This window comes from Ambystoma mexicanum, chromosome 3p (assembly GCF_040938575.1).
Source record: "Ambystoma mexicanum isolate Mex_15411 chromosome 3p, UKY_AmexF1_1, whole genome shotgun sequence".
NCBI lineage: Eukaryota > Metazoa > Chordata > Amphibia > Caudata > Ambystomatidae > Ambystoma > Ambystoma mexicanum.
Genome location: NC_090925.1, coordinates 881,436,764 through 881,458,975, shown reverse-complemented (window position 1 = coordinate 881,458,975; position 22,212 = coordinate 881,436,764). Strand labels below are relative to the sequence as shown.

The window sequence follows — 22,212 nt, the reverse complement described above, 5'->3', positions numbered from 1 at the left end:
TTGAGGAACCAACCGGGTTCTGACCACCATCTCACGCATCACGAAATCGTGCCTGGGAGGCGGAATGAGAACACCCCTAACGCCTCCATCCAGAGTTAGAAGTGATGCTCAGTCAATTGCAGATCTGTTTGGAATGGAAATGCATAATTATTTGAACTGTATGACTTCCAGTATTTCTGTCATTTCAGGACAGCTGCAGCGACAAGGGTGCAGGGCAGTACAGAACACAGAAACAAGTACATCTCCAAAATTTTGTCTTCCCAGCTATTCACCGCAGATGAGGTCCTAATATGGAACCAAACAAGAAAAAGGTGAGACGAACCCCGCTTCAACGGTCCGTTCATTGTGGAAGACATCACGTGTCTTCTGTCAAAGTGCAAGGCAGGCATGCTTGGATATTCATCGGCGACATTAAAATCTTTGCTGGAGAAACCTCTCTGCCCTCCGCACCCCAACGAGAAGCAAGTACAAGCATCAGGGAAGGACCACAGCACGTGCAGACGAGGTCTATGACGAGGAAGAAGGACGCAGACGCTGACAAATAGAAAGACAAAGACTTAGTTGGACTGTGACTTGGTTCGGGGCACTCCTTTTAGCCGTCTCTATAAGGGTTAAGGGAAGCTAATTGGAATTGTGTGCAAATCAGTTGCAGGGTCAAGGAAAGATCTGTATTCTTAAAGCCACAGTAGCTTATTGATAAAGAATAGAAATATGCCATACTCTGATCGTGGCTTTCAAAATTGAAAAAAACACTGCAGTATCCTGATTCGTTTCATACTGAATTCTTGTTCGGATTTGCCCATGGCGTTATCCAATGACAACATTTCAAGGATTATATTTGAGGTTTTTCTCTATGTGCCACGTTCATATTAATTAATTGTGGGGAGAACTAACATTTGTGCTTTCTTGCAAGATCCTAAAAATGGGGCAATTGTGAGGAGACTACTTACAGCGATCACCGAGCAAGTATTACAGTTACCCGAGTACACTGGGGATAGCACAAATGCCCCTATCACCTGAGGCTTCACACAGACTTGTCGGAAGGGTTTTCTTTCATCTGATTGAAGAATACCCACATCTTGTTTACAGATGCACAGACATGCTCACATTCCTAAAGGATCCCAGTAACACTGAAAATCTGACTGTGATCTTGGAGGGAATAATTATTCAAGTGAGCCTATACTCTGAGAGGACCCACAGGACGGTGGTGTGAAACTTTCCTTCGAGTGACAGATCGAGAAGGTTGCTGGTATAAACAGACATTTTTGTTTCATGCAGAAAGAAGTTCTTCTTGTTGTCTGGGTTAAAGCAGATCTGAGGAGTGGACTGGGAGTTGGTATATGTCGTTGAACTTGTCTAGACATATTGAGCGGTTTTCTTCTTGCTGGAGACATTTATATTTCGTATGTTCAAAAACTGGTTCCAGAGAAATAGAGATCGAGAGTTTGTTCTTATTATTCAGCAAGCAGATAGTGGATCGAGGACAAAAGTGCCGAGGCAAGACAGCAACTTTCAGGAGGAGTGTATAATGCTGATTTATTAAAGGTTACTTTTTCCTTCCTTAGGCAATACAGATGGGTAGCATTAGTAGCAACTTCGTGGTACTGGATGTAGAAAGGAATGCACATTGTCCACGGAACAGGTGTTGTACATCAACATGCCTTTGCCTTATTTATGGTTGCATTTTGTTTATAATCATACTGCTCTCACTCACAGTCCGCACATGCTACTACCTTGATATACATGGAGCTAAGACTCCAGTGAATCTTCCTGAGCAAAAGGAAGTAGCAATTGTGGCAACTACAAGGCACCCAAGACCCTATGTAGTTATTCCTGTTCCAAAGAAAGATGACCAATTACCTGAATCTGAGCTAAGTGCCATTAGCAATCATTCACATGAGAGAAAGGTTGTAGAAATTCTGTTTGGACACATAAAGCTGGCCTGGCAAGAGGGGCAAGATGAGAGGTTACGATACAATGTGCCTATACAGATAATGCATGAAAAAACACCTGATCCTGTGGTGAATAACCCAAAGGTAATCCCCAGAAGACAGGCACACATGGAGATTTCGTCAGATATTTTCATGCCTAAATGGTATGGTGAGAGGATGAAACTCTCTGAACTTTCTCCTACCCAGGGAACACATGTAGGTGTACCCTGTCCACTGATAGATGTGCCTGTGATTTATCCAGAAAGAAGACGTTATACTGGTACACTTCATGATATGATTATGGAAGGTCACATGAGGAGAATGAGAACCAAAAGAAACACTCAAGAAGATGATTTCGAGCTAAATGATTACCTGGACAGTATAGCACATTTGGGGAATAACATTGGGTACCAGCATATGAAAGAAGTAGGAAGAAGGACCTCGAACGAGGAATGCTTTGTGTATGCACTCCTTCCATACAGTATGGGAAAGTCTAAAATCTTCATAGCTATCGAAATAGACATCCAGATAGCTCATTGTCTTTCACATATAGTGCTTTGCAAAACCAGAGGCCAGTTCATGGGTCGAGATGCCTACCTCAAATGGGCAACTGAATGGACAGATCTAGATGAAGATGACTATGTGCAGGATACCAAGACAAGAAACAGAGCCCACACCATGAATCATGTGATCAGATATGAGAAGCCTGGAGTAAAAGGAGCTGGAATCAGATGGGAAGTGAATAAGAAATTGGAGGTTGCAGGAAAATCTGCAGAGGGTGCTAGAAGATGGAAGAATAGAGGCCAAATGCAGATATGGGGATCTGTGTAATCACCCGATAAATGGGAAGAAGGAGTGGTCATCTGTAGAGTCTGGGTGATCATTGGATGCTATAAAGCAGTCATTGACATCATGCAGAATGGCTGCAAGCCATTATGGCCATGACTTGCTAAACTACTGACTTGGGTCGAAGACAGAGGGTACCCCTGCATATAGTGCCATTGGAAAGTTCAAAATTGTGTTTCAGAAATAATGACCCATAAAACACTGCAGAAAATACAAATTGTGGTCGAATCTTTGATGTTCCAGGAATGGTACACGGTACAGTAGTAATCATGCATCATTATTGGGCTTGTGCAGCCAGAGCCTACATCAGATTGCCTCCAGATTGGAAAGGAATATGCACACTGGTGAATTTCCATGTTCCAGCTTTAGTGATTCCAAAAGGTGATTTGCACATTGACAATTTTCCAAAAGCAGATGCTCACCTGAGGAAGAAGAGATCTGTAGAGCTGATAAAGAGGATGAAGAGAGAGAACTATTTCTCAGCTAAGTCAATAGAAGCTTTCGATGCCATCCCATACGAGCACAGGCTGTTTAGCCAGACCTCATCTGTATTTACGTTGATCTTCATGCCAGCTGTCCAGGTTGGAGCAAACACTAAGTGGCTACAAATCACCAGATGGGAATTGCTGCAGACAATTAACACGACAATAAAAGGATTCAATGGATCAGAGAAGAGAGCCATAAGGTTGATGACTCTTCAGAACAGATACATCCTGGAAATGATTACAGCAATGGATGGAGGTGTTTGTGCAAAAATCGGAGAATCATGTTGCACATTTAAACCTTCTCTTGATGACGAGAATGGAACCTTGACAGAGGCCATAGACATGTTGATGAAAATCCATGGCCAGATGATAGAGGAAGTAGAAGACATTGCTGATGACAGCTGGTTTGGATCACTCTTCTCTTAGGTTCCATAAGGGATGGCAGACATTTTCAAGTTCCTTGAAGCGCTGATAATGATGATATTGCCTGGATTCTGTGTGATCAAGGTAATAATCTCACAATGCAAGAAGACAGCAAAGAAATCCATAGGGATGAAGATTATGATCGATGTCAAATCAGGATGGAAGCCCAAAGACCTGACAGATAAAGAGATCAGAGACTTTGTGAAGGCCAGTATCCATGCACGTGAGGGGACAAAGTTCCTGTATCGGAAGAATCATAAGAAATATGTGGGACGATGGATCTACTGTAGTCCAAGTGGACAGTGCCAATTTATGACATAAAATAAGGATGAGCATGTGAAAACTGCAGGATCCCGGAAGGGAGTCATAAAAACATGGGTCCCAAAGAAGTTGTTCTTCAGGCCAAGCTGCCTGGATATGAAGGATGATGCGGGAGTGGTCAATTGACCCACCCCTTTACCTGTATGCTGGAAACCAGGCATTGTGGCATATACAGAACAACTGAATTGCCAAAGAGCAGAGTATGGACTCAGTCCAGTACCAATGAAAGGGCCAGTACCTAAGAGGAACTGGGAGCCAAGGTACCCATTGAGAAAAACATATCTGCATACAAAGAAATATGATGGCCATTTGAATGAAATCCCTGAAGAAGCAGAGCCAATAAACGGCAAGGATGAATGGTAGTATCACTAACCATTGGCAAGTATATGTTATATGCAGCTGAAGATGAAGTATATACAAGAGATGCAGTGACTAGAGAATGCAGATATTCTATAAGGCATCAAGAAATCAACAAGGATAAGTGACATCTTGGGCTCAAGGTGAAGAAACTTATGCCACAGAAACAGAAGAAGATATCAAATCATTTTACACATGTACAGATGCAGAAGAAACGCAAGCAGCAAAGTCATGGTGGAGCTAGCTCTAAACTTATAGTAAATAGATTGCGGCAAGCACCAACGTATACATACATAGGAATGAGAGAATTATGGATGTTTCCACTAAATGTATTATCCTGTCTAAGTTGGACTATTGCAACGCCTTATACGTAGGCTGCAACAAATATATCTCAAACAAAATCAAAATCCTCCAAAATAATGCCCTTAGAGCGGCCCTCAGTATCCCAAAGAAAGCCCATATCTCGGACTCCAGAAGATCTGTCAATTGGCTATCCACCAAGGTCAAGATATTCCTTAAATCGGTGTCTCTGATTCATAAATGCCTCCACCAAGCAGCCCCTCAATACCTCATCGCCAGATTTACTAGACCCACCCTCTCCCGCCCCTCGAGAACGGCCAATTCCAACCTTCTTCTGGTGCCCAGGTTCAAACGTACAACATCTGGAGGCAACAGCTTTCCAGTAAAAGCAGCGCAATTCTGGAACTCCCTCCCTCCTACTTGCAGGGAGGACTTACCCTACCACCAGTTCAGAGCCAGGACTATCCACTGGCTCAAATCTCTTGACTCATAACGACTTTCAGATGCCCAGATGCGCCACTACCATGTGGCTCCTCATTGAATGTAAATGTTTATAGTATTGCCTTTAGTGTATATGTTCCACCCTTGCTATTTAGCGTGATACGTCCGGCACTGTAACCTTAGCTGGACCTCACCCCCACTGTATGTAACTAAGCTTTGCAACCCTCTTGCTGCCTTTGCGCCTAGCTACCCTTCGGTTAGGTGCGCATTACAAATAAATAAAATACAAATTATAGCAGGTTGGACATTAGCAAGAAGGCCTCAGTTCAGTGTGTCGCAGTTTAAAAGCAGACATTGGGGGTCATTACGACTTTGGAGGTAGCCATGGTGCTATTAGCTCTGAGAAAATGAGGGCGTGAGAAGCACAGTCTGCTTTCATGCGTAGGTGTGACATCTCGTTCATCCAACTTCATGCTTCCATTTGAGTAGAGACCATAAAATCGAGCCTTTTCGTGTATTTAATATTCTGTTCTAATAGACCACTGACGTCTTCCTTGTTTTTGTCAACTTCCTGAGTCAGCTTTATTATTGATGTATGAGTAAGGTCTGCATCCCCATCCATCTCAAGGGTAATTGCTGCTCATCAAAGGGGCTGGACTATCCAGTTCACAGTAAAAAAAAAGAAAACATTGTTAAGGGAAAGTCTGTTAGGCTAAAAAGGCGGGGTAAGTCAGTTAGGCATATTTGGTAAATAGCCAGGTTTTTAGAAGTTTTCGGAAAACCATGAGTAAATGCTAATTTCAGTGACAGGTAAATAGAAAGAAGGATGAAGAGAGGGAACACGTGAGATGGGGAGAGTTGGGAAAGAACAAGGAAAATATGATGGAGAGCAATCACAAGTAGGAGAGAAAAGATGTGCTGTCACGATTTGGATCTGTGCCCAAATAGGTATGCCTCTCACCAGCGGTATTGCTCTGCATGAGTCAGTATTGTGTTCTTGAAATATAGGAGCTCAAACTGTGAAGATAAAATCAGTCATTAAATTACCTTTTTAAATAATGAAGCAGGACTACCATTATCTAAGAGAAGCGATGAGAGAATCAACCCTTGCAGGTGTCAGCCAATCAAAAAAGATTTATTAGAATAAAGTCATTAAGCAGCAAATACGACAGACAGCTACTACAAACACAATACAATCAAATCATTAGCACATAAATACCAGAAACATGCTTTCAAACCTTTATTTCTATTTTCAAACATCAAATCGGCAAATCATCAAGGAACTGTATGTGGTAACAATGACAAAGCATGTGCAAAGAGTATAAACTAACAGAACATTTAAGGAACAATACTCAGTGTCAAAACATTCTGAAACTACCAACACCTTTGTCGAGTAGCTGAGTAAGGGGTACGGGAGAAAACATACACACTGTCTATTTATCATGGAAGGCAGGCCAGCATGGTCCTCCCAATCCCTCTAGAAATTGCTTGTAATTACCATGTACCAGGGGTATGTGGAAAGCGCACAGTATAGTTGTACGTATGCACATTATAATGGAATATACATAGCGATCTGCCTGCACGGATCCAGGTTGTTGCTGTTGAAGGAGAGTTGGCACATTAGTGGACAACCAAACACCCAAGTATTTAGCTGTTTCGGGACACCATTTAAACCCCCAGTGTTCACTCATCTGGGTTGGCACAGGTGTTAGAGGAAGTGGTCGACAGTTAAGTTTTAGCCCTGACCACATGCCAAATTCCTTATCATAATCGGCCCAATATTTATCTCCGGGTCTTTCAAATATAGTAGGAGGTTATTGGCGAACAGCAAGACCAAAACGCGGTGGATGAATATACTGTGATACCCCTGTCTCGGCCAAAGACACAATGGCCGGTGTGAAAATGAGTTTGAATAGCGAGCCGCCCTGCCTTGTAACTCTTTGATGTGATATGATATGGCATTTATAACGCACCTATACACAAGTGTTTCAAGGCGTGACGAGGCAAGGTAGGGGGAACAGAGAGAAGACAGACAACGATCCTACTAGGCGAGGTGTCATTCAGATCGCGCAAGTGCAAGGGAAGGGGGAGGGGGAGGGGAAAGTGCAGTACATGAGATAATAACAAGATAGAGAGCGGCCAGCTGGTGGCAAGTGCAAGGTGAGTGCAGATATAAGTGCTGTTGGGGGGACTTAAGGGATGCAAAAAACAGTCCCCAGGTGCTGGGGTTGCTGGGGAGGCAATGCAGGCGTGCAACTGGCAGGGCTGGGCCCAAGATCAGATGGGTGGTCAGGTAACCAGTGCAGAGCAGTATCAGACAGGGCTTCTGCAGGGTAGAGGGGGAGAGAAAGCAGAAGCAAAGGGGAAGGTTTTAAGGTGTTTCCAGAACTGAAGATGGTTCTCCTCAATTTTCAGGGAGGCAGGTAGGCTGTTCCAGAGGGAGGCCCCGACCGAAGAGAGAGATCTACCACCAACTTGTTGCTTGGAGAAGCGACTTACCCTGAGGGAGTTGGAGGCGGATGAGCGAAGAGCTCGAGAGGAAAGATATTTAGGAAGAGAGAGTTGAAGGCATTGAGGCCCCAGGCCCCAGAAGGCCTTGTGGACGATGCAGAGGGTTTCGAACTTAATCCTTGCAGCCACTGGGAGCCAGTGCAGAGATTTCAGTCCTGGAGAGATACGATCTCTGGGCTTGAGGCCAAGGGCAAATCTTGCAGTCCTGTTCTGGATGAGTTGCAGAGGGCGGAGAGTAGAAGCGGGAAGATTTACAAAGAGGCTGTTGCAATAGTCCAGCCTAGAGAGAACCAGAGCTCTTGAGACAGTGAGCTTCTGGGGGAAGGAGAGGAAGGGAAGAATACCTCTGAGGAGGTGCAGCTGGTAGTGTGACTTCTTGGAGACGTCAGAGATGCGAGGAGAGAAAGAGAGTGTGAAGTCGAAGATGACACCAAGGTTTTTAGCCTTGCAGGTGGGAGAAGGGAGAGGGCGAAGAGAGGCCGGCCAGAGAGCTACAGGAAAGGAGGGAGTGGGTGTGCCGATGAGGAGTATCTCAGTCTTACTGGCATTAAGGCAGAGGTCATTGGCGCACACCACTCCTGGATAGCAGACAGTCAGAGATGAGGGACGGAGAAGAGGTGGCCGAAGGTAGCCTGAAAACAAGCTGAGCGTCGTCCGCATAGCACTGGAAGTTAGGGCAGAGAGCGGCAATGCGGTGGGCAAGGGGTGCAAGGTATTGGGTGAACAGCCAGGGAGAGAAGTTAGACCCCTGGTGGACACCACAGGTATAGAAAAAGATAGCAGAGAGGAAGGACCCAAGTTGGACCTGGGAGGGTCGCTCAGAGAGGAAGGAAGTTAGCCATGCCAGGGCCTGACCAGTGATACCTAGGTTTTCACTAAGACAATTTAGCAGGATGGCATGGTTGACAGTGTCAAAGGCAGAAGAGAGATCAAGCAAAATGAGGACACAGGGGGTGTTAGAGTCACGGTTGGAGAGCAGGTCTTCACAGATGTTCAGGAGAGCAGTTTCTGTGCTTCTAGCAGCTCTGAAGCCAGACTCATGGTCATGAAGACAACCAAGAGATTCAGGGTGGAGATTAAGCTGGGTGTTATGTTTCCCACGACACGCCCTGTCCCTGCCAAACAACCCACAGGTACACGTATTAACCCCTCTACACTTCAAAACAAGGGTATCCCACGCACACATTCCGGCATACAGAGGCTGCGTCCTCCCACCCGTTATGCCAGAACATTGTTTTTCGGATCAGGTGTTTACCGGCCTTCGCATCGCTGTCGTCTACAATGGAAACATCTGCCGGCCCGCAACGTTCCATATTGTCCACGAAGACCTACACGTCATGTGATCGGGCCACCACGATCAAACGTCACGTGACGACAAGACCTCACGTGACTGCATCACCTGACGCACGTCACATGACCATTCCAGCGCATCATGTGACCCTCCCCATTGGCTCAAAAGGCATCCTGAAATCGATAGCGTTGCTTCTCAGCTGATTACCTTCAGGGCTATACGGCTCTTGTTTGCATGCTTGAATCTTGTTACTACGACCTCGGATATTGTCTACTGGATTGCCTTGTCTACTGGATTGCTTTGTCTACTTCTTGCTTCTTGAATCTCGGATCTACACGTTACTAGACCTCGGACTCTGTTTACTGGATTGTTCTGTCAACCCCTGGCATTTGTTACCCGACCTTGGTTTTTGGAATTGGACTGTCTTACGGATTTCGTTTTTGGATTCAGTGACTTTGGCCATTGGCCTCCTGCTAGGCGTTTGCCTGACCTACATTACCACAAGCCTCTTGTGTGCCGCTATACAGGGTTTGGATACCAGACACCCACTTTCCACACCGAGAAGCTCACCAAGCCCTCTCTCCCGGGTTTCACTGCCTTTTCCATCAGGGTGTCACTTCCCGTATTTCTAGGTAAGAGGTGCTTTGTTTCCTTGCTGGGTATACCTTGTATAAATCGCACATTATCTGATAACCACTCATTGCCTTACAGCGCTCAAGGGGTCCTTCTGGCAGTTCCCGGTTCCAGACCTGACGGCTCACAAAAAACCTGTGGCCTCAAAGACTGCACAGGCATTATATACCAATTGTCTGTGTGGTACTTGGGGACGGAGGTATTATTAATCTGCACGACCATCAAGATCTTAACACTGGGAGATGGCCAGTTTCTCCAGGAGCTTGCCCAGGAAGGGAGTGATGGAAATTGACCAATAGTTAGCTGGACAGGAGGGATCGGCAGAGGGTTTCTTAAGAAGAGGGTGCACAAAGGAGTGCTTCAGGGGGGATGGGAAGACTTCAGTGGCGAAGTAGTGGTTGCAGAAGTCAGCCAGGGCAGGAGCCAGGGTATCAATGTGGTCCTTGATGGTTCTGGAGAAACAGGGGTGAACCTGTTTTGACGAGACTTTCATAGATCGGACTTGTCTAGAAACCTTGTCAGTGGAGAACAGGGGAAAGGCAGAGAAGGAGGGAGGAGAGGTGGCTGGAGTAGAGCCAGAGGAAGAGCAGGGAGTAGAGGGAGGGAGGGGAGAGGAGGAGAGTGAGGACAGGATGTCCTGAGTTTTAGAGATTAAGTGAGAAGCCAGTGCAGAGGGCCTGGGAAGGCACAGGAGAGGTAGCGACTGCGGCAGGATTGGTCAATTCCTTGCAGATTTTAAAGAGTTCAGCTGAGTTGTTAGATGCCGCTGAGACGCGGGCTTGGATATGAGCTCTCTTCTTAGTGAGGACAGAGAGTCAGAATTGCCTTTGGAGCAGGTGGCAGGCTAGTTTGTCAGAGGATGTACAAGAAGCACGCCATTTCCTCTCAGCCACCCTGCACTTGCGTTTTAGGGTGACGAGGTCCGAGTCATACCAGGAGTTGCACTTGCCTTTGTGCTTCAGGCGTATCCTCATGACAGGGCCAAGGATATCAAGAATATCCGATATAGCAGAGTGGAGAGTGGTAAGGGCTGTGTCAGGGTGAGAGTCAGCCAGGTGGCCAGGGGGGTGAGAAAGCGGCGGCGAAAGCCTCAACTGATATGCGCTACATGGGTCGGATGACCGAGAAGGTGGGTGGCAGTGATGTATGTGGCTTGGCCAGAGGAGTAGAGAGGGTGAGCTGGGAGGAAAGGAGAAAGTGATAACTCCAGGAGAGAGAAGTGGTGAGAGGGACAGAAAGGGGAAGGTCTGAGGAGATCAGAGCATCCAAAGCGTGCCCTGCAGCGTGAGTCGGGCCAGAGGGGAGAATAGTGAGTGAGAGAGAGAGTAGCAGTGGTCACAAAAGAGTCCAGAGGGAGGACAGGAGGAATCCAGGTGGATATTGAAGTCTCCAAGAAGGAGCAGTTGAGTGATCGAGACGAGGAAAGAGGAGAGGTCAGCCCATTCAGAGAGGAAGGGGTAAATCTGACCAGGTGGCCGATAGGTAGTAGCCACAGTAAGGGAATGGTTAGGGGGGAGAGAGAGAGCCTGCAGATGAGGGACTCAAAGGAGGAGTAGGCCTGCGTAGGAATGACAGAGGCAGGAATCCATTCGGGGGAAGATCAGGGCTACACTCCCTCCGGAGCAGTTGGACCTGGGCGCGGAGAGAATCTTGTAGCCGTTGGGAAGGAGCGTGTCAAAGCTTGTGACAGAGCTGGCCATGAACCATGTCTCGGCGAGGTAGAGGACATCTAGGTCAAGTTCTTCCAGAAGGCGGCAGATGTCCCGGAGTGTTTGACGGCTGAGCGAGAGTTAAAAGTGGCAATGTGGAGAAGGTTGCCATCCTTGAAGGACTTCCGGGGAGGGGTACAGATCAGAGGTACGGCTGCAGAAGTGTGGAAAGAGCCCGAGGGGGGACAGAGAGGGAATGAGGGGGCAAGGTAGCCGAGGAGGAGGCAGCAGGGGGGCGAGGTGGCTGTGGAGGGGGGAGAGGGGACAGCAGGAGAAGAAAGGAAATTGATGAGGCGCATCTATCAAAGAGGTGAAGGTTGGCCTGAGGGCCTTGGACCAGAACGGTCCCATTTGAATAAACATTAATGACCTTAGAGGAATGGAAGGAGGCCAGAAGGGCATCCCACCGGGTGCCGCCATTAATGGGAGAAGAAGAGAAAGGAGAGAGCACAGAGACCATTAGTAGGGTCCATAGGTCTGGCGATGGAACGACAAAGAGGATGTTGATGAGAGTTTCCTTGGAGGAGGCACTGGTATAGGTGTCAGCGATAGGGAGGCCTGGTTTGGAGACCAGGATATCCTTTTTAAACTTCTTCCTACCAGATTTAGTGAGGAGGGCAGGATAGTCAATAGAGAAGCAGTTAGAAAAGATAGGAGAGACAGATAGCACCATAGAGAGATAGGAGAGATAGAGAGCACCTAAATAGAGGGCGAAAGGCCTAGGTTTCACAATGCAAATTTAGGGTACTGATACAGTGCAAAATTATAACAGGGGGAAAAACACCTGTAGGTGGAAGGGAGTAGCAGGGTAGTCAGAGGGAGGGTGACTGGCAGCTGGCGTCCCCGGCGGACACCTGCAGACACAACCAGGAGTCACCTAGATGGGAGCCGCCCTTTGCCTAGGGGTCCTTAGCCATGTGGGCTGCCAGGCAGAGGGCTGCCCAGGGAAGGCTGGTTAAGAGTGGTGCAACGACCAATCAGAATGCAGATGTTGGGAGGCGGCATCTGGGACCAGGAAGTGAGGATGCCTCCTCGAGCGTGAGGCGAAACAAACAAAGTACAGTGAAACACTTCAGAAATAACAGAAAATGCCCCTAGGGACTCCCACCCTGCTGGATGCAGCGTTCGAGTGGCTGCCGTGAAGGAAAACCCGAGGGATATGACCCTCTTCAAGCCCTGGGCCTCTGCACCAATCGGAGCGCAGATAGGAGGTTGCGAGGCAGGCTCTGGGACCAGGAAGTGGGGAGGCCTCCTCGAGTGTGAGGAAAAACAAACAAAGTACAGTGAAACACTTCAGAAATAACAGAAAATGCCCCTGGGGGCTCTCACCCTGCTGGATGCAGCTCCAATGAGAGGGGTTTCTGAGGACCATCTGTTGACTACCACCTTTGCGAGAAGCTGGCTGCGTGTAGAGCAGTGAAATTTAAGACAAGAGTACTTTCCCCACACCCATTCTCTAATACATGAGAACAGAAAAGGTTGTTCCAATGACTCAAATGCTTTCTCCATGCCGTGTAGCATTGCCACTGCCTTGGTCTTAGGTCCAGTGCGGCAATACTGGCAAAAAAGTGCATCAGGTTATGGTCTTTGAATCCGAATTAATCCGCAAGGAATAACTTGTCCATGAGGGTTTGCAATCTGAGGGCCAGCAGTTTGGCCAATATCTTATTGTCAAATTTTAATAAAGAGACAGGCGACAGGAAGCGCATTTAGTTTTTTCCTTCCCTTGCTTGTAGTATTCAGTTTGTAGTCAGTCGGCACCAGGGTCCCTGACGGATGCCAATTTCGAGATGGCCTTTTTGATTTCAGCTACAGTGACAGGTGCACTGAATTCACCATTGTGGTGGTATTCCATCCAGGCCAGAGCCCCTTCATCCAAGTAACTACTCAGACCACTGTATGGATAGCCCAAATGACTAGAGTATAAGTAATCTGAGAATGTGCTGGAAATTGACAGGGGATTTCAAGACATTCCTTTTTGTTCTTCTACCTCCTTCACCCAACTCTCTAGCCTTTCACTCCTCGCCATCCAAGTTATCGTTCACCCTGGCCTATCTTCCTTCCCGTATTTCTGTGCCATTATATTTTCCCCATTTACTTTATTTCTCCTTCTGCAAGGTCTCTGAAGTTATCGAGCTTGATCTGATAATTTCAAGTCTGGAATTTATGCCTGTATTTGTATATTCATTTTCAAGTGCCTTTAGCTCACTTTCTAGAGCATCTACCGAGGCCATAATGGATTTGAGGACCCTTGTCTCTGTGGCAATACACACACCATGGATATGTCCCTTGTGAGCTCCCCATCCCTCACCAATCTGTTGTTGCTGTAAAGCAGGGAATTGCGCAGCCCGATCTTATACGCACCATCTACCAGCGCCTTCGCTTTGAATCCCCATGCATGGTCACCCCCTATCAGCAGGGCCCCGCCCACACATAAAAAGACTAGGGAGTGATCAGACATGGTCCTTGATAGTATGGTGCAATTTTTAACTGCCCCAAATAATTGTCCAGTGAGTAGCCACTCATCGGCTCCAGAGTGGGAGTCATGTACGGATGAGTAAAATGTGTACTTTGCAGCAATGCGCATTACCTGAACAGGAGAATTAATCTTAGTGGCGAATAGCTAGGGATGATACTCACTGGCAGCCACGACTGTCAAATCAATACAACTGCCAGCCAGACTCTCCAAGGAGGACCTAACCCAAAAGGTAAAAAACTCCAATGAAGGAGAAAAAATCTTGAGATTGCTGAATAGTGGTGAGGCGGCTGGATTCTGCAGATTGGAGTTTTCAAGTTGGTTGTCAGGAAGTATAACCAATCGGAGAGCGAGAAGCATAACAGGAAAGAGGCACAGAAAAGGAACCAGGAGCAAGGTGGACCAGAGAATACAATAAGGAAGAATAACAGAACACAGAGGAGCGTGAACGCAACAAGAGTTGCAACACACCTTACCTCAGCACCGAACGCCTCTTATGTTTCGGAATAGCGTTGCCCATCTTGGAAGATATCACCACAACGTTACACGTGATTGCCTGACTTCATCTTGGGAGAACACTAGACCGTCGAAACTGATTCCCAAGGGACGGTTTCCTACACCAGTACAAAGATGTGGGTGACATCCACCACCGCCGCCATACCGATCGGTAAGGCCTAATGCTGAGATTGTGCCCCTGTCCAAGTCCCGTTCCAATCGGCTTCCCTGGGAAATGAGCATGAAAATGAAAGAGGAGACGCGGAGCATGGTCAGGTTCCCACGCTCTCCCACATACTCTTTCCAATGTACAAGATATTACAGACACCACGGAAGAATATGGAGTCTCATATCTTGCTGATTTCAAATTCATCTGGGGAAACAGCAGACGAAGAAGGCAGACTGGGTTTGAGGGGTAATTCTGAGGACTGAGGGACACAGTGTTTCAGAAGAGAAACATGAAAAACCAGATGTATCTAGTGCCATGATGCTGAAAGATACAATTTATAAGTCACCGGGTTGACTTGGTGCTTCATCTTAAAGGGATCAAAAAACCAAGGTGTGAATTTACCAGGCACCAGATGCTTAGGTAGGTGGCAAGAAGACAGCCAAATGTAATCCCCAAGAGTATATACAGGCACGTCCGACCTTTTCTTATCAGCGTACAATTTGATCAGTTTCTGAGCAGTGTGTATATTACGGAGAGCAAAGTCATGGACTTGTATGGGGTATTCCACTACAGTGACCCCGTGACACACAACCAGATAAAGCAGTAGGATGAAATCCCAAGTTGCAGTAGAAAGGGCCTTTCCCGCTTAGGTCTGCAGGGTATTATTATAAGAACATTCTGCTGTAGGGAGAAGAGAAACCCAGTTGTCTTGATTTTCTGTTACAAAACAGCAAAACAGTTCTGAAATTTGATCGACCATCTCTGTTTGTCCACTGGAGTCTGGATGGTAACCGGAAGACAAACGGCCTCATTACTAGTCAGCCGGTCCGGAAACAACGGCGGCGGTAAATCCGCTGCCACCGTTGTTTCCGGACCGGCTGATTCCGAGTCCTGCAGGCGGGAGGTGTCACCCCCGCGAGGTCTGACCTGGCGGAAGTAACACCTCCCGCCTGTAGGCGGACATAGAAACACTGGCTCTGTCATAGACGGAACCAGTGTTTCCATGGTCCCCACCCCCATGTAGTCCTATGGGACTGCATGGGAATGGGGCTTAACAGAATTCCACCTCCAGAATTACCGGGTCACTGTGGTTGTAATGCCCTTGTGATTCCAGCAATCATGGAGGCGGAATGGAATTACCGGTCTGGCGGCAGCCTGCCGGTATTTCCGGCATGGCTACCGCCAGACTCGTGATGAGGCCCAAAGACTTTTTAATCCCTAGTGCTTTGCCTAAATCAGACCAAAAACAGGAGTTACTCTGGTACCGGTCTGATATGATTACACCTCTGGTAGGCAAAAGGTGTGTTCTCATTTCCAAAGTTGTGGGTACCTTGGGTATGATATGATATATGGCATTTACAACACGTCTATAAACAAAAGTTTCAAGGCGCAGTAGAGCGGTAAAGGTGTAAAATGTGCCATCTTACTAAACATGTCAACAGTCACCATTATGGATGTACAATTCTCAGAGAGGTAAATCCACAATAAAGTCTGCCGATATTTGTTGCCAGGGTCTTGTAGGTATCAAAGATTGACATAGCTTACCGGCTGGTGCCTGGCCAGGGTTCTTTATTTGGGCACAGACTGAACAAGGGCGTACAATGGACTTAACATTGTGTTTGACCTTTGGCTACTAAAACTGTTGTAGAAGTAGTTCCTGTGTCGGGGCTATGCCACAGTGACTAGTAAGATATGAATCATGACAGAGGCACAATACATTTTGCTGAAGTGGACCTGCTGGTATATACAATCTTTGTTCTTGAAAAAAGAGCAGATACTCCCTTTGCACTATAGCCTTAAAATAGAAAGGGGTTAAATCACTGTTGGTTGCGTTAGCCATAAGGACCTGCCCCAAAATGTTTTCAATGACATACACAAAAGTGGTTGTTGGAAACATCTTCCTAAGCGTGGTTTGGGTTTTTTCCAGAGGTTCTCCAATATGGGACAGCATGTCGGCGACAACATTGTTCCAGATTTGTAAGTAAATAAAAAATTATATTGCAGAAAACAATATGCCCAGCGAGAATGTTCCCTGTTACTGCATTCATAATTCTGAAGGACCTATAAGATTCAAAGGGTCATTGTGTATTTCTATGCTATGAAGACATCCCAACAGTAGACGTCACCATTCTTGACAAGCTCTTTTGATAGCAAGTAACTCTTTTTCCAAGACAGAGTAGTTACTCCCTGCTTAGGTCAATGTTCTAGAAAAAAAAGCGACGTATGCTTCTCTTGGTCTTTTTCCTTTGTTTCAGGGCCGTGCCGATTGCTCCATCCAAAGCATCTGCTTCAAGAACTAAAGGTAGGTTTTGATCTGGCAGAACCAATATTGGCGCTTAAACAAATGCTATTTTCAGTTGTTCAAAGGCCATATCAGCCTCATCTCCCCAATGATACTTGACATCCTTCTGCAATAACCGAGTAAGTGGTAAAACCAACTAGGAGAAATCAGCAATACATTTTCGATAAATGTTTGCTGCCGCTAGGAATCTTTGCAACTCCTTGATGGTACTGCGTGCCTTCTAAGTCAGAACATCCTTTGTTTTTCTCAGATCCATAGAAATGCCTTAGCAGAGAGGAGATAATCCAAGTAAGGAACAGAAGATGCACTAAACACACATTTTTCTAGTTTGGCCTTTAAGTGATTTTTTTGCAATCGTAGGAGTACTTCTCTGACATGTTTTATGTGATCCTGTGGGTCCTGTGAACAGATAAGGAGTCATCCAGAAATATGACCAGCAACTGCATTAAGAGATCTGCGAACAGGTAATGCATATATCTTTGGAATATTGAAGGGGCATTATATAACCCAAATGGCACGGCACTATATTCAAAGTGTCCAAATGGTGTGCAGAATGCCATCTTCCATTTGTTGCCTTTTTTGATTAAAATTAAGTTGTTGGATCCCCGTAAATCAAGTTTTGTAAAGATCGGTGCTCCTTGTACTGCTTCTAGAATGCCTTGGATCAAAGGTCGTGGGTATGTGACCTTTTTGATATTAGTTCTCTATTATCTATGCAGAGTCTTAATTCTGAACTGTCTTTTTCCGGGATAAAGAATAAAGAGGCCCACCAGATGAGGTTGATTCCCAAATGAAGACATTACGAGGATTTCTTTCCAAGTATTCTCTAAATGCCTTTTTTTCTGACACAGACAAGAAGGAAATTCTACAAAAAGACATGGCGACATCAGGTAGCGAGTTGATGGAACAATCCTCCTCCCAATGCGGAGATAGTGATGTAGATTCTTCCTCCATAAATACATCTTGACATGCCTCGTATTGCTGCAGCATTGTGCAGGCTACCATGTGTTGCGATACTGCGGCTGTGGAGCTTTGTACTGTGGTAATGGGCTTGGCTTATTGGTATTCTAAACAATGTGACACACAGTACTCAGACCCCAGGAACAAAGTGTGTCCTGTCCAATTAATATAAGAGTTATGTTGATGTAGTCAAGGGATGCCTAATATCACTGGGAAGTGTGTTGCTTTTGATCCTTAAAGGAGAGTTCCGGGACTTTTTTTTTATTGTCCCTACGGGTCGGCCATGTGTTTGTAAGCATAAATCGGTAGATCGTAGGAAACTTTCCTATGGACCTTACCCGACTTTTCGCCCCTTATCGCACTCGAAATCAGCCTCCATTTTGTGATAATCCTATCATTCCGCCGCATCGACCTGGCTCACCTGCCTTTGCGGCACTAAATCAAATCCCCCGCCCCTGAGCCTGACATCAGCAGACGCGTACTGCCCATTTCAAGCACGTCTCGTGTCAACAATCGCTGCGCCTCAGCTATTGACGTGTTGCCATGGAAATGGCAGGACGCCTCTTTCCCCAATAAGTATAAACAGACCGTTTCACAACATACAGCAGCAGATTTTCGATTCCATTCCTCTCTCTGTGTTACTTTGAGTATTCTGTGACTCGTTTCAGTGCTCTGGTCAGCTACCTTCGCCGCTTGTAGCCCGTGTGAACAGATACCAGTACCACCGCTATAAATTATTTTACTATCTTTACCGCACAATGGCCACAATAATGCCGTATATGTACGAGCCCGAGTACACCGAGGAAGAACTACTGGAAAGGCAAGCACGCGAAAACGATGGGGATTCGGACGGCAGTTGGGAGGACCAGTCAACGGATGAAGAGCCTGGACCATGTCGCATGGACGGCGTCTCCACCTGGTGCACGTGCAATCGGTGCGAGCTAATGCCAACTGAGGAGGAGAACTGCTGCTGCCGTGAAAATTCCGGGTGCTTGGCCTACATTTCGGAAAGCGAGCAAAGTCAGCAGGAAGGCGAGCAAAGTCCGCAATGCATCACCGAGCTGCCAGAGTTCAGGGAAGCCTGCCTCTCACGGACAGTGTTGAGGATGATGATGGTGCTTATGCACGAACTTCGTGGCACTGTTCGTCCGCGTAATCCGAGTAACGAGTAAGTATACTCTGTTTGTGATGTCAGTGATGCCACCACTATTTCATGGTCGTCTCCCACATATAAAATTACATTTACATCTCATTGGAACGCATGTAAATTGGTTCCATATAGTGCATTTTCTAGATATAATTTTTTTCTAAGGAAAATGACATGTGTTACCTGAATCGACATTGATAAGAAAGTTTGGTCAGTTTAATACAGTTTGCATCTTTTTTTTTCACAGGTGGTACAGGCTGGTGGCCTATCGTTGCTTCACTTGGTGGCTTCACGGGAGGCTCGGACACCGCGTTCGGAGAGTAATACCTGCCTGTGCGGTACTTGCCATTAGACAACATTTCCCCAGTGACAGTGGACAATACCGCGGATTTTCCCTCGATGTGCTGCAACCTCAACTTTACAATGTGTAATGTTTATTATTTATGTTTAATTAAAATCTAAAATAAAGCCCAACATATATTTTAACAATGGTTGTTTTGATTTTTTAAATGAATCTAGTGTATATTCTCCTGGGAGGGTGAGGTATTTATAAACTCACCCCCCTGCCTTCCATGTAGTAGATCCTGCAGCCATCCTCTTACATTCAGTTAGATGGCCTCTCCTTGGTGAGGCCCTGCGGCAAACGGGTCTTGTCTGCACGACCACCGCCCCGATCCACCCCCCGCCCTATCAAAGGCAGTTCGCACCGGGGTACTTGAGCTGCTGGCAAGTGGAGCTGTCAGGGAGCGATAAAGGCCAAGAGGTGCCAAAGACCATGTACACTTCAAAGTGGTCTATAGAGCATGGGTTTGTTGTTCCCATGTCTACCTCCAGACCCCGTGTCTCCTGCCAAGCATCCCCCTCACGCTGGACGGCCCCCTGCAATCCACATAAGTGTGTCTCCATTCACGAGTCTTCCTGTGTCTTGTCTGCACGACCACCGCCCCGATCCACCCCCCGCCCTATCAAAGGCAGTTCGCACCGGGGTACTTGAGCTGCTGGCAAGTGGAGCTGTCAGGGAGCGATAAAGGCCAAGAGGTGCCAAAGACCATGTACACTTCAAAGTGGTCTATAGAGCATGGGTTTGTTGTTCCCATGTCTACCTCCAGACCCCGTGTCTCCTGCCAAGCATCCCCCTCACGCTGGACGGCCCCCTGCAATCCACATAAGTGTGTCTCCATTCACGAGTCTTCCTGTGTCTTGTCTGCACGACCACCGCCCCGATCCACCCCCCGCCCTATCAAAGGCAGTTCGCACCGGGGTACTTGAGCTGCTGGCAAGTGGAGCTGTCAGGGAGCGATAAAGGCCAAGAGGTGCCAAAGACCATGTACACTTCAAAGTGGTCTATAGAGCATGGGTTTGTTGTTCCCATGTCTACCTCCAGACCCCGTGTCTCCTGCCAAGCATCCCCCTCACGCTGGACGGCCCCCTGCAATCCACATAAGTGTGTCTCCATTCACGAGTCTTCCTGTGTCTTGTCTGCACGACCACCGCCCCGATCCACCCCCCGCCCTATCAAAGGCAGTTCGCACCGGGGTACTTGAGCTGCTGGCAAGTGGAGCTGTCAGGGAGCGATAAAGGCCAAGAGGTGCCAAAGACCATGTACACTTCAAAGTGGTCTATAGAGCATGGGTTTGTTGTTCCCATGTCTACCTCCAGACCCCGTGTCTCCTGCCAAGCATCCCCCTCACGCTGGACGGCCCCCTGCAATCCACATAATGCCACGACATATACACGTCATTCATTCACAAACACACCCCTGGTTCGAATTCTTTATAACCCACTTCATATTTCTAATGAGAACTTCTTTGCGCTTTGCTAGTCAACCCGTGAAGGTGCTGGTTATCTGCTCTTCGTCTCTGTGAACTTCCGTGACCACTTTGAGCAAACTCGTCAGTTTGCAACCTGTGAACTGCTCCCTGTTCTACGACAAGAAACTACTCTGATCCCTGCATCTAACTGTTTGTTCGTCAAGGTAAGTCCATGTACCATAATCATTTTGCGTCCAATTTTTTAATTTATATCTATTTGCTAGTAGTCATCAAATTGCATCCATGTTTTCTTTTCGTTCACGACAGTACATGCAAGGAACTAGTCACATGTTCTGAGTTTAGTCAAATTACTTTTTCTATTTTTTGAAAGTTATTGAAATACTTATCCGCATGTGAATAACGTGTATAGTTCCAAGAACCAAAACGGACCTTGCATTGAACCTTTTATGTGTCATTTACTGTTTTAACACATTGGTATTCATAGAGAATTGTTGATCTTTACTTTTCAGAACTTTCCATAATGCCTGCCTGTTCCATTGGCGGTTGCCCTTCGAAGACCCATAACAAATCTGAAGGTACTATAATGCATGTTTTCCCTAAGACAATAGATCAGATAAGAGAATGGGTCCGATATTGCGGATATCCAGCCTCTGAGCTAGAAAGTAGAGTCCTAGAAGTCTTTGCGGACAAGAGGGGTGATCGATACCGCATCTGCAGCAGGCACTTTAGCCCAGACATGTACTCCACATCATTGCTAATAAAGAAGAAAACACCGCGAGCGAGGCGAAAATTGCTCTCAACCGCTATTCCCACTCTATTCGTCCACATCCCTCCACTGGTGAGTCAAGTTTACGTATTTATCTCTCGGCCTTGCGGTAGTGTGTAGCATTAGCTAACAATAATTTCCCCATTTATGTATCCACTCAATATGAAGGCGGAAGATTCTCCATCCGTGTCGTTATTGCAGTCATCAGCCACTTCAAGCGCCTATCGGGTAATCTTACTTAGCTATTCTGACACTGACTTGTTTTAGGCATGTAAATCAATAGTTTTAATTGATCGTGTAATTATTTTACCTAATGGTACACCCTTGTACTCGTCCTCTAGTCTTTGTTTTCAGTTATAATTATTGTTATCCAAAATAATGCAAGTACTGTCTTTCAGGGAGATGCTGAGGAGTCCAACGCATTGACGACAACCGTAGATGTCACTCAGATGCTCGAGGTACGTTTCCGGACAGTTCCATCGATGGAGATCATCAGATCTTGCATTCTTGTAGCGTGATTGTTACACACAATGTTTCTTTCGTTTTTAGCCATTGATATGTCCTTCTGTCGTCGCCCTCCTATTTGTCTTCTTTTTTCAATATTGTGTTCATTACTAATGAAAGTCCTATGTTTCAGGGAGTCGATGGAGCATTAGTCCAAGTAGAAGGGGGAGCATGCAGTTACGGGTCGGCGCAACAGCTTGCAGAAGTGTGCACCGCAGTTACATCGTCCCTTGATGTTCTTATGCATTTCGAGGTATGGATACTGACAGTTCGATCAAGCGAAATCATATGACGTGATTACATCCGCTATACTTCCTTCTTTATTAACGCAAGTACTATGTTTCAGGGAGATGACGGAGCTTCTTCTACAAGA

At 46.5% G+C, this 22,212-nt stretch overlaps 1 protein-coding gene across 3 annotated transcripts in view; it reads right to left on the bottom strand.

Moving 5' to 3' along the window:
* Positions 1-22,212, bottom strand: part of CLN3 (CLN3 lysosomal/endosomal transmembrane protein, battenin) — a 652,734-nt gene that overhangs the window by 52,685 nt on the left and 577,837 nt on the right. Inside the window, exon 12 of one of the 3 annotated variants that reach the window (XM_069652103.1) lies at positions 6,066-6,121. The exons of the other annotated variants lie outside the window; for them this stretch is intronic. Within the exon in view, the coding sequence (XP_069508204.1) occupies positions 6,066-6,121 (56 nt within the window). The remainder of the gene's footprint in view (positions 1-6,065; positions 6,122-22,212) is intronic. 3 annotated transcript variants of the gene reach the window in all.